This window comes from Sinocyclocheilus grahami, unplaced genomic scaffold (assembly GCF_001515645.1).
Source record: "Sinocyclocheilus grahami isolate Dianchi unplaced genomic scaffold, SAMN03320097.WGS_v1.1 scaffold14.1, whole genome shotgun sequence".
Taxonomy (NCBI): domain Eukaryota; kingdom Metazoa; phylum Chordata; class Actinopteri; order Cypriniformes; family Cyprinidae; genus Sinocyclocheilus; species Sinocyclocheilus grahami.
In genome coordinates, this window is record NW_015505193.1 from 2619180 (window position 1) to 2632578 (window position 13399).

Below are 13399 nucleotides of genomic sequence, written 5' to 3' on the forward strand. Positions count from 1 at the left end.
ATTTGTATATATATATATATATATATATATATATATATATATATAAATATATTTTTTTCTCTCTCCATGAATTGTACGTTTATATATTTCACATGACAATAAAATAAGAATAATAAAAGTGCCATTAGTGATTTATTTTAAGAATTGCAAAATATGCTAATGGTTTAGCCATTATGTTTATCTTCTGAGTTTAGCACATTTTTACAAAAGCTGGAACATTTTCATTCATATTATTGATTTTAAAAACTATTAGCAATTAATCGGTTATCTGCCGCATTTTCCAATTTTAGTTATCCATATCGACAAAATCCATTATTATTTATTATTATTATTTATTTTATGTCGTTTTTTTTCTCTCTCCACTAATAGTACTTTATTTATATATTTCACATGACAATAAAATAAAAATTATAAAAATGTCAGTGGTGATGAAGCTTAGCTATTTGTATGTATTTTAATTTATTTTAATACTTATTAAAATATTCTCATGGTTAGAAGTCATTGTTCATTTTCAATTAATGTTTAGCGCTAGCTTTACATATAAGTAAATAGTTTTCACACATTATTGATTTTAAAAACTATACTAACTATAATAGGTTATCAGCAATATTTTGTGGTTTTAGTAATCAGAATAGGCCAAATCTGCTAGTGGTCGACCTCTGTTATCTATTACACATATGCATCTTTAAGACCATTCTTCCTACAGTATCATAATGTAATCATTATTATAAGTATCATGTTATCATAATAGATATCTGAATCAGATATAAAGCCCTGATGCATGCTTGCAGCCCACAGAGCTGTAATGCTGCGGTAAAGTCATGTGTGCGGCATCTATGCGGCAGAGTCCCATGCCATTGTGATTCCAGCAGCCTCTCTCTCTCTCTTTCTCTCTCTCGCTGTCTCTCTCTCTCTCTCTGGGTCCCTGTGTGCTCTCTTGTGTTTGGGAACATTGCATGAGTTCACACAATCGCCCCCTTGTGGCTTTGGCAGGATTGCTGCATTGGGAAGGAAGGCTCACAATTAAATACCTTTTAATCACTTTGCTGATGCGTTTATCTGACGTAACTTCCAGCAATCTTATTACAGAGACAGTCCTCCTGGAGTAACCCAGGTTGCGTGGCATTCTTACGGCCAATAGTTCACGATGTCCCTTTGAGGGATTTCAGCCTACAGTGAACCTTGCTTAGATCTTTGACCTCTATGCCAACTCATAAATTCATATGGGTTCGCATTCTACCATATTTCTAATACTACTTTTGCAGTATATATAGCATAACAACATAAACTCCACAGATAACGATTACTACATTTGCCAAAATGTGCAGTAGATGTTTGTAGCACACTTAATCTTCCATTGCCAGGGTGACGAATAAACCATTATGAACCATAGATTATTTTTAACACGTCTCTTTGTTGATTGAACTGCCAAAAGTACGACATTTTACATAAAATTGGATTAAAGTGCAAAATAACCTTTCTGTGATTATATAACTAGACTCCACATGCTAAATTAAAAATGCAATAAAGTATATACTGCATTGTATGCAAGCTTTCCAATCCATTCAGTTGTAATCCATCATTCTGATAACCGAATTTAAGGTTTTGAAATCTTTTTGCACTGCCAGATGTTGGCACATTTAATACAAAATTGAACTAATGATAGAAAATAAAGTGATTAGGTCATGTGACAACAATCTAGCATATTGCCGTTTACAATATTATTGAATAATGCTTATTGTTTTAGATACCATTTTTTACATTTTAGGCAGTATACAGTGCATTTAGTGATGTTCAGTTTTTTGGGGAGATGAATCATCTTTTTTTGAGCAGAATTTTTTAATGTTTTCATTTTTGTACTTTCTTTTTGAATAGAAAAATCTTTTTGAATGTTGTCATTTTTGTATTTTCTTTTTTGAATAGAAAAATCTTTAGATTGCTTTACTGCTTGAACTACTATCTTTCTGTATTGCCATTAGAGAAGAATATCAATGTAGAACAAAGCGCATTTAGTATATTATTGTCTTTTACACAATGCCACATCCCATATTCGGTAACTAGCTAGCCAGCTTGGTAGTTTGAGTTTCACTAACCTGCCCTGCAAAGATTTCCATATTAAATTCAGCAGCTACTTGCTTCAGGATTGTGGGTAGTGTTGAAATCAGTGGTTTCAATGGTAGATCTGTCTTTTAATTGAATAGTATTTTAACTTCTGGAATCCTACTTTTGGTGTTTATGTTAATGCAGGTTTACTGATGGACTGTGAGTGGAGGAGAGGGCAGTCAGCCAGATTTTGGAGATTTAGATTTGGCCACACAATAGTGACACGTGTGTAACCCTTCTTGTGTTGTTGTGTTTGTTTGGGACAGTGCTGCTGGTGAAGCAGGCCTGGCCCCAGACGGCATCTGCTCCGGGGGCCGCAGAAGGCTCCTATGACCTGGCCATGGACGCTGGCTCAGAGAGCAGGCAGTACCAGGCCTCATCTACAGCATTCAGTAAATATCATTACTATACTCTACTGTAACTGCTGTGTGTTCCCTGTGACTTTATAACACACAAACACACCCTTTCCCCGCACTGCATCTGAAGAACACTTGCCCTCATTGTTCTGTTTCCCCTGAGCGCGCGCGTGCGCACACACACACACACACACACACACACACACTTACACTTTTGGCCCTGCAGGATTAGATCACATAAAGACTTTCATGCATGCTGTGTAAACACACTTTACAACAAGTTCTGTTCCAAAACCTAGTGAGCTGCTCTGCTGCCTACTGCTTACAAATGAAAGGTTTTTTTTTTTATCACTTTTTATTTTATTATTTTTTTTTTATTATTTGGTCAGGGATGTGATTTTCTGTATTTATATGGATTTCCATATTTTAAGACCTGAAGTATGACCCATGTCAATTGCGTAAATGCAAGGGAAAAATTGCTGTTTATTATTATTTTGTATAATAATAATAATAGTAATAATTTTAATACTTATTTTATGTTATAGTTCAATAGAATTATTGTATATATGTAATCTATTTTTATATTGATTTGTTTAATATTTATAATATAAAAATAATCCAATAAAAATATTATTTTGAATTATTATGCCTATTAATTAACATTGCATTCTGGGATTGTCCTTACTGCAAAAGATAAATGCTATACTAATTTGGCCAAAAGTGCAAATCATTGAGATACTGTTACAGTTTTTATGAATATTTTTATTTTTATATTTTCCATTTTAATTTTCCTTAAAATTGTAGTAATTTTGTTGTGTGGTTTTGTCATATTTATTCGTTTTTTATGTCTTTATTAAGTTTATTTCAGTTTTAGGTATTGTAATACATCAGCTAAATGAACATGAACTAGCTGAAATTAAATAAGTTGAATTATATTATATTTTTTAAATGTTATATTTTGTCTTTTGTGTTTCTTTTGTGTGTCTTAAAATGCTGTCTAGGTAGGCAACTCACTAGGGTTTGTGACCGCCATGTAATATCCCACATTGCATAATGGAGACATACTGTCTGAGATCTAAGGTTTCATTCTCTCCGTAGACAGTCAGCAGGGCTTTTGGAGTTGAGACTGCAACGTTAAATGAGTGTTGTGGGATTGAATTAGACAGATTGAATGGCTCAGCTAGACTAAAGAGAGTTGAATCTGGTGTGTTGCATCAGTGGTTGGTCAAACGTGTAGTATTGGCTGACAGTGTGTCTTTGGTATGAAGGGAATCTTTTGGTGTGTTATCTAACTAATAACGCCTCAAGCTATGTATTCTTCCCATTTGTGCAGCTGAAGTCACATTCTTGTGCATTTTTTACTACTTTGATGTCAACAATCCTCCAATAAAAGCCTAACAGACAGTGTGTGTAGAAAAAGAGAAAGTGTGTGTGTGTGTGTGTGTGTGTGTGTGTGTGTGTGTGTGTGTGTGTGTGTGTGTGTGTGTGTCTGTGTGTGTCTGTGTGTCTGTGTGTGTGTTTGCACTTCATATGTGCTTTAGTTTAAGTTTGGCACACTTTTGTAGAATTGCAGCACACTCCCTCCTTACAACTCTATGGCGATATGGAGGTTTTGGAAATCCAACCAGAGACATGGACGAGTGTAAAGGAATATTTTTTAGACATAAATAGTGTTTATTCGAATGTTGTGTGGCAGACGCCTGCTTGACCTAACACTCTCGCTCTCTCTGTCTCGTTCTCTGTTTCAGGATATACTGCAGGAACACCTTATAAAGTGCCCCCTACTCAGACCAATGGAGCTCCTCCGCCCTATTCCCCATCTCCTAACCCCTACCAGACGGCCATGTACCCCATTAGAAGTGCCTATCCCCAGCAGAACCTCTATGCTCAGGTAAGACCCAATTCTAACCCATAACAAGCTGGAATTACTCCACAAAGTTTTGTTGTATTTTGACTAAGAGATAAATCCAACTTAACTCTTCTACTCTTATTCTGCATCAGGAAAAAATATTATTTCAGAAGATATTAATTAGCCTGACCTGAAATGACTTTAATGAGTGAATGACTGAAATGAGTCTTGCTAATAGTTACATACATAGTAACATGCTTTTGTTAATGTTACTGCAATAAAGATTACAGCAGTAATAGCAAATAATGATAGATCCAATTAACAGTGAAATCAATTCCTAGTTAATAAAATAAGTTCATTTATTCCTCATAGAATATTGTTTCACCCAAATAATTCACATCACAAAAGTAAAATGGACTGCAAATGCTATTTGAGTACCAAAACATACCATATTGTTATTTGAAATACTTTTGAGTGCAATAAATATTCAATATTATGGTTGATTTTTTGTAGTCTGCTTATACCCCTTATTTGCCACACATCTAGGACTATTGGGATTTGTTCCCATTACACCCACCATCACAATACAGTGAATCATCCCTTGAACCTGCAGCCTCTCAGCTCCCCGTCACCGGTCTTTTGTAATTTGAGTTGATCTTGTTCTCAGGGTGCTTATTACACGCAGCCAGTGTACGCCGCCCAGCCTCATGTAATCCACCACACCACCGTGGTCCAGCCCAACAGCATCCCCTCCGCCATCTACCCCGCTCCTGTACCTGCACCCCGCTCCAACGGCGTGGCCATGGGCATGGTGGCCGGAACAACGATGGCCATGTCTGCTGGTGAGATGCTCAAAAATTAGAATATTATTGAAGCTAAGAAATTATATTTAAAAATTAAAAAGAAATGTATACTTGAATGTGTATTAATAATACAGCTACTACTCTTCTACTTCAGCAATAGGTATATATTAGGTAAATATATATATATATGATAAAGCTTTATATATATATATATATATATATATATATACATATATACAGTGGGTACGGAAAGTATTCAGACCCCCTTAAATTTTTCACTTTTTCACTAATTCTGTGTTTTTCTGTCAATATGGGGTGCTGTGTGTACATTAATGAGGGAAAAAAATGAACTTAAACGATTTTAGCAAATGGCTGCAATATAACAAAGAGTGAAAAATTTAAGGGGGTCTGAATACTTTCCGTACCCACTGTATATATATATATATATATATATATTAATATTTGGTTAAATATAAATACATATTTAAAATAAAAAATCCTTGACATTTTTATTAGAATTTATAGAAATGGCATTTTAATTATATATTTTAAAAAATTTTAATTTTTAATTAAATTAATATTTTATATAAAATGACATTTTTATAATTTATAAAAGCTATTTTAAAAATGAAAAATATATTGATTTAATAAAAGTTTTTAATTCATTAATTAGATTTATTTAAAATTACATCCACTGGCATCTATAGACTCTCTTAGTTCAGCAGTAAGGCAGCACACTATTGTTCTTATATTGGTTCCGGGACTTAATGTGTTTTGTGTTATAGCGGAAGTTTTGATTTAAAAAAATGACCTTTCAATCTCTCCCAAAAGGAACACTGCTGACCACCCCTCAGCACACTCAGATTGGAGCACACCCCGTCACCGTGCCAACATACCGACCCCAAGGAACACCTGGGTACAGCTACGTGCCACCTCACTGGTAGAGCCCACCTGCCAATCATGTGAGATCCCGCCCACATGACTCATTCCACCCAGTGCAGAGCAATCGCTGACTACTTCTCGTTTTCTCTCTCTCTCTCTCCTTCACAGATCTGGAGTCAAACATTGTATGCAACTACTCAAGTCTTACATCGGCGCTCTGTGCTCAACAGTGAGGCGCCACGTCTGTTTGCAAGAACAAAAGAGAAAAAAAGTGCAAGGGTCACTTTATGCATTCTTGCGTGTTTTTGTAAAAGCTGCTTTTTTATCTTTTTATTTAATTTTGATTTTTTTTTTTTTTCTCATTTTTTGGGGATGATGTTCTTGCATTAGGTTATTATTAATTCTTCATTGTTCCATATTTACTTCTATAAGAACTCCAGAATGATTTCGACCAATCACGATCTGTCTTTGTGTTCAGTATAAACGCTGATGTGTAGGAATATCAGCACCACTCGGCTCATAATCATCCACTTACGCTGCCAAATTTTATAACCTTTAGATATTAGCACAGGGTTCGTCTTTTATTTCGTTTTATTTATTTACAGCAGTTTCATTTCAGCCTTCCCAAAACACTTGGGAATCATTTAATTTCATCCAACTCGATTCTCCCTCATTTCGTTCTGTCATCGATAACAAGGGTGTCTTCCAGCTTATAGCTGTTCATGTAGATTTGTAAGGAATATATCATTAGTAGGGCAATGCAAACATGGTTTAACTTTCATTAGGATATCGAGTACATACAGTAATCTTAGTTATTCACTAAATAGAGAACGTTTGAGTGAGCTGGTTACTTTATTAGCTTATGTGTCAGGATAGCGTAAGCTTTGAAACTATAACGTGTATATTCGATTTATATAAGTGTGCGCGCATGGGTGCTCTGGCAGGGAACGTGGCGGCATGCGCTCACAGTGAATATTGAGGAAAAACTCTATCAGTGGCACTTAGCTGGAGCCTCTGGGATGCGATGTCGATCCCGCTGACATCAAACCCGATCGAAACGTGTGCCAACTTTGAGGCCAGACAGGACAGACGCTACTCTGACGGAACGATTAGGATCGCATCCAATTCAAAGGGACTTTATGGTATCGTAGGTAGCACTAAAAGCAAAAAATACATAAAAAACAAGGGAGGGACGGCGTTCCGGCATTCATTTCCAATCAGCTCCGGCTCTAGATTGGATATAACCTCTGGTCCTCTGTGAATCCTTGGGCCTTTAGGCCCGTAGTTGCACAGATTTTAGGCGTAGAAACGGAGTTGTTCAATGCAATAATACGAACGGCCTGCTTGAATGGCGTTTAATTGTAATTTATAGCATTTTTAGAGAGAGATAAAGAGAGAATTTTGATTTCCTATCCCGAGGCCTCGCCTGTATCCCTGAATAGAAGTGACATATCAAGTATTCTATGAAATGTTATCATACCGAAGCATTGCACATTGACAAATAGACATAACTTAATAACCAATTATACGGTACACTCTCATATTTAATGATGTAATTAAGAAAATCAAGCATTTACTCTGCAAACCATTAGTCTTGGTAATGTCTCTGGAAGTAATATTATTGTCAGTACAGAACAGTATCACTCTTTTTGTTGTTTTGTTGGCTAAGCAACCACTATTTCGATATATAGTACACTCAAAGTGGGAAGAAGCAATTGTCTGATCTTATGTGAAAGTCATAACGTCTAGTATTGCATGTGTCATGCGGGTGAATGCAGTATAGTGTAATCAGATGGAAACTATGCCCTCGCAAAGCATGGTTGCATCATGTTGAATTGCAGCTTATGGATTGCTTTTAATAATACATTTACATTACAGCACATCCCCTTTGGTATTTTTCGTTAAAGTAAAGGGAGAGAGTGAGGACGCAGAGTGACTGAATCTCATGGGGGAAAAAAAGTGATATGTGACCCTGCAGCACAAAAGCAGTGTTAAGTCGCTGGGGGATATTTGTAGCAATAGCCAACAATACATTGTATGGGTCAAAATTATAGATTTTTCTTTTATGCCAAAAAATCATTAGGATATTAAGTAAAGATCATGTTCCGTGAAGATATTTAGTAAATTTCCTACCGTAAATATATTAAAACTTTATTTTATAATTAAGCTAATTTCTCTACATATTCTTATTACTGTAATACATCCTGTATTTTTTTTAATTGTTAATTATTTTTATTAATCTAAATAGTGATTCTTCTTAGTATCTCTTCAATATTGTAATTTTTACTTTTTTTTTACAATGTTTTTCATCATCAACAAAGGCAAGGGTAACAGATGTTACCATGATTCATGGATAATTTATCTAAATTTCAAAAGGAAATTGTCATGAAAATAATAGAAAAAGTCAATAATAATTAAAAAATCTAAAATAGGCTTCATTTTCTTTATGCAAAATATATATTTTTTTTATTTCTTTTTTTGGGGGGTGAAAAACCTAGACATGTTCTTGACACGTTTCATTAGATTCATCTGAAAATTACTGTAACTTCATTGCAGTATAATCATTTTCCTTTAGTAGGAGCAAATTTGTTTGGCAAAAGCAAGTAAAGCGAGTCAAAAGACCTTTAGTGTGTGTGATATTTGTGTAACGACTGAATGCAAAGTAATGCAAATGAGTCAAACTGTCTCATTGGATAATAATTGGATGAAATCGTATAATTCACAGCATGTTCACATACTCTGTCTCTGTTTTGATGACATATGATGTCATTTCCCTGCACTCTCTTTCCTTTTCTGGTCTTATACAGTATTATATCAAGCAGTGAACTATATTTTCTTAGTGTGTCTTTGCATAGTGTCTTTGCATAAGTTTGCATCACAAGACGTGATTGATGCAATTAATCACTGTAGTCGACATATGAAACTCATCTGAAACGCAAGCAGACCGCCGTCAGACCTCTGAACTCTAGGACTAGAGTGACCTTTTACACTACAAAATGAATAAAGGGTTTTGAATCTGAATAAGAGGACGTTACCATCCACTCTGACATGTAATTTAGGCGCTTTTTACGTAAGTGTTATTCAAAGTTTTAATTAATGATTGATGTTCATTTTTCTTAAATAGGAGATCTTTATAGTTGATCTGGAGTGGAGTGATACAGTCCATGTGGTTGAGAGGCATTTCAGAGCACAAGTCTTCAAAGGGTTTCCTCTTCCTCTACATGCATCTCCCCAATCTGTCTTTCTCTCCTACCTTTCGATCGAAATGACAAGGAGGACAGAGTTCAGCGATCTGAAGCTGCGATTAAAATCGTGGCAAACGTTTACTCGGCTTTTTGTGAAAATGAGATAGGAGCGAAGATGATGTACAACGTTGTAATGCAGGGTCATCATGAATTTAAAGGGACAGATCATCCAAAAATGAAACGCTGTGCTAAAACATCTTGTTTTATGTTCCACTGAAGGAAGAAAGGAAGTCAAAATGATACCTGCACTTTAATTTTTGGATGAATTATTCCTTTAATCCTGAACAGTTGTATTTTCCCAATATCAAGACTCACCACAAATTATTCCAGTGAGGGTTTTTGCTGTTTTTCTCCCATTTTAAAATAAATCGATCCATTTTCTGTGTGAAATCAGGTGGTCTTTTCTGGGTGTTTTTTCGCTCGGTCGTGGTGTGGAAGAGGCTTCGGTTTCCCGTTTTTCTGTTTGGATTGTTTTGATGTTGATATTGCAAACCCATGCACTGTTCTGTTCTTTGGTTTCAGGGCATCGATCAAAGGATTGTTTACTAGCGCCCGTGATGCATGCAACGGGTTATTAGCTCGGTCACCTCACCAGTATGTAAAGGTATTTCTTAACTAATTGTGGCACTGGTTTCACGCTCTTGCTGAAAACCTGTGCTATGTACCATAGGCTTAAACGCAAACAAACGAGGGGTTGCTATTTCACGCTACTGTTTAGGAAAACAGCTATTTGTGTTTGACCCGTGTGGAGAATAAGACTTCAATGTTTGCATTCTAAATGTAAAGCAAAAAGGGGAAAGTCTTCCAGAATTTATCTCCCTTCAGTGAGCCCTAACCCCATAGTCTGTATTACGCACTACTGCGTGGTTCTGGCACCATCAAGATCTAATTCCTGCAGGGTTGTGGCAGGTCCGAGCATGTTTTCGCCAGTGCGGTCCAGACCGTGCCATTCAACCGCTTGAGCAAGGAGACCCACATCAGGCTTGTGAAATGAAGTGTAAAACTGTTTTTATTATTTTGGTTTTTTTTTTATTATTGTTTTGTTTTGTTTTTGAAGATCAGTTAGTGATCTCTGTGACATAATTAAGCCAAGTTTGTAATTGTATAATATTTACTGTAAGATGTAGAACATTCAATAACTATTAAAATCTTTCCCAAAAAAAAAACTTTTTTTCCCTACCACACACTCAAACGTATATTAATAATGATGGGTGCTTGAATTATTTTTTATTATTATTATATGCTTGAATATTATATATGCAATTTTTTTCCAGTTGCATTGGTAATATAGATACAGTGAATTCATGGCAAAAACTTTTCCCAAACTGTCCCAATGTGCAACATATATATTACACACACACGTGTGTAAAATCATTTCGCTGAAATAGAAATCTTTTGTAACATTATAAAGTACTGTTACTTTTGATCAATTTTATGCATCCTTGCTTGAAGTATTAATTTCTTTAAAATAGAAAAATTCTTACTGACCCCAAACTTTTAAACAGAAGCACACTCTTAAAAATAAAGGTGCTTCAAAAGGTTCTTCAAGCGATGCCATAGAAGAACCATTTTTGGTTCCACAAAGAACCATTCAGTCAAAGGTTCTTTAAAGAACCATCTCTTTCTTACCTTTTTGTAATCTGAAGAACTTTCTTTCGCCCCAAAGAACCTTTTGTGAAACAGAAAGGTTCTTCAGATGTTAAAGGTTCTTTATGGAACCATTTAGACAAAAAGGTTCTTCTATGGCATCGTGAAGCACCTTTATTTTTAAGAGTGCATATAATGTTACAAAAGCTTTCTATTTCAGATAAATGCTGTTCTTAAATGCATATCACAATTTTCTGTTTATCAAAGAATACTGGGGGGAAAAAATGTACACAACTGTTTTCAAGCAGCTAAGACCAGCAAACCAGTTTTGAATGACTTGTAAAATGATTTGGGTGGAACCATTAGTCTAAACAGCTGAAGAGCTGCTGCCAACAAAAATAAATTTAATCATTCTAAAATATTTAATCAGTTTGCTTTACTTTACTCATATTTTAGAAGCAGACGCCAGTCATTCTTTTAACAAATTTTGCAACAAACCCTGAAATGTGAATAAATCTCTTCAAGCTGTTCTAGTGTCAGCAGGTCATTTTTTCTTCTGCCTTTGGAAACAGTGGATGTACTCGTTCCAGCACGGGTGGAGTCTGTTTCCTACATTCCCAAAGATCTTCAGTGGCAGCAGATGTAACATCTACAGTTCATATTTCACGCCAGATTAGTTAACTTGCATTAAAGGGCAGCAGAACGAACAAATGTGTTTCTCGGTTTAACTAAGGTTTATTTCGACTAATATAGGTGACCTTAAAGGGGTCATATGATGCGATTTCAAGTTTTTTACTTTAAACCGCATAAACACATTTCATTACACCAAATACACAAAATAATGTTCTTTTTAGCAACATCATATGACCCCTTTAACTTACTCACCAGTCCATGTTATCAGCGTTTTGGCGGCATTCCAGTGTTCTGACAAATAATGCTACCTATCAGATTATGCTACCAACACTGTATTTATCCTACTGTAAGGGTAGGTTTAGGGTTGGGGTAGGTGTACATGTTAATAAAGCCTCACACCTTATTAATATCATGCTGGAAGCTAAATCTGATAGGTAGCACTTTTCGCTATCGAATTATGCTACCATCTGTTTTAATGGGAGGTAGCAAAATCTGACAGGGTAGCACAAATCATCAGAACACCGGCCGTCAGTCAGAAAAAAAGGCTCCAACTCCCAACATGAAAAACGACACGATGAATAATGTTAGTTAGCTGTTGACAAGTGAAAACATCTTAAAATATCTCACTTTTACATAAAACATAAATAATATACTAACCTTTTTGCCGCGTTAACGGTGCAACATTTCTCTTTTGCCTTTTACCGCCACTTCCACCAAATAGTGAAAAAAGAAAACAGTGGTTCTTCCTTGCCATTGGTCAGTTTTTCCCGGGCAAGTTCACTACTGTAAATTTACAGTAGTTTACTGTAAATGGGTTTAGAAATACAGTAGTGACCGTATATTTTCCCATACAGTAAAATACTGTATACACACTGTACATATTACAGTAAAATACTGCTCAAATTACAAAAATAATTTACAGTGCACAAATATACCTGCAACCTTTTAAGAAACATTTACACATGCCGAAAAGTAATAGTGCCATTAATTATTTACATTGAGAAAGACAGGATCATAATACTGAATTCAATACAAACAGTCAGATTGATAGTAAGTTTGGGGAAATGGTTTCCCATTGGATCTCGAATACGATTAAACTTCAAATTAATAATATTGCTTTTTACCTTTATTCAGTCATAATTCTTAACTGTCAGGAATATTGCATGTTAAAAGCAACAATGTTATCTATATTATAATAAAGAGCTGCTATGTCAAGATCTGTCTTCAAACCACTTTAATGCTTCAGTGCATTTAAAAAGAAATAATAATTTATGCAACTGTCACAGTTGATCGACTTCACATCTACTAAGAAATAGAGTGTATTTGTTTAATATTTGCCAGCGATGGGGTTCACATCTGTCATTCTTATTAACTTTTAACCAGCAGTTTAGAAATGAAAAGAGATGGAATTTTACATTTAAATGCAGGGGAATTTTAGATGGTATAAGGGAATTATGTTTAAAAAAAAAAGTATCTTGCATTTTTTTTATTAAGAATATTGAATCATCAATATAATTTGTTTGTGTTGAAACAAATATAGCGCATTATAATTGCCCTCTCACAAATGCTCTGTTTATTTTCCACGGTAGTTGTTTTCCAGTGAAGTTTTAGTAGACTATTGAATCTGTCCCAAAAACACTATTAGAGGTCATTTCTGGGTAAATTTAGAAAGGAGGTAATATTGTCATTTGTGTTGCATGTGTCCATTTCCTGCCCTAATCGGCCCAGTCATCCCAGCTGCATGCTCCCCACAATCCAATTTACCTAATTAATTAGCATTAGTACATGTGTGCAGAATCATACAGGCATTCTGCTGGTTGATCAATAAGTCCGTCCTGACACCGGAGATCAGATAGAGATGGTTTCAACAATTTTCATATTGATGCTTCCCTTGGAGGTCTCAGACCACACAGATTGAGGTTTCAGAGGCAGTTCAAGAGC

The 13399-nt window shown here is 35.3% G+C and overlaps 1 protein-coding gene across 3 annotated transcripts in view; it reads left to right on the top strand.

Annotated features, from left to right (window-relative positions):
• Positions 1–7997, top strand: part of LOC107600264 (protein FAM168A-like) — a 46429-nt gene extending 38432 nt beyond the window's left edge. For 2 of the 3 annotated variants that reach the window (XM_016292118.1, XM_016292111.1), the window contains 5 exons: positions 2370–2495; positions 4208–4350; positions 4976–5150; positions 5943–6073; positions 6162–7997. In XM_016292118.1, the coding sequence (XP_016147604.1) occupies positions 2370–2495; positions 4208–4350; positions 4976–5150; positions 5943–6055 (557 nt within the window). In that variant the 3' untranslated portion in view covers positions 6056–6073; positions 6162–7997. The remainder of the gene's footprint in view (positions 1–2369; positions 2496–4207; positions 4351–4975; positions 5151–5942; positions 6074–6161) is intronic. The other variant, XM_016292123.1, reaches the window with a different exon arrangement.
• The last annotated feature ends 5402 nt before the right edge of the window (positions 7998–13399 follow it).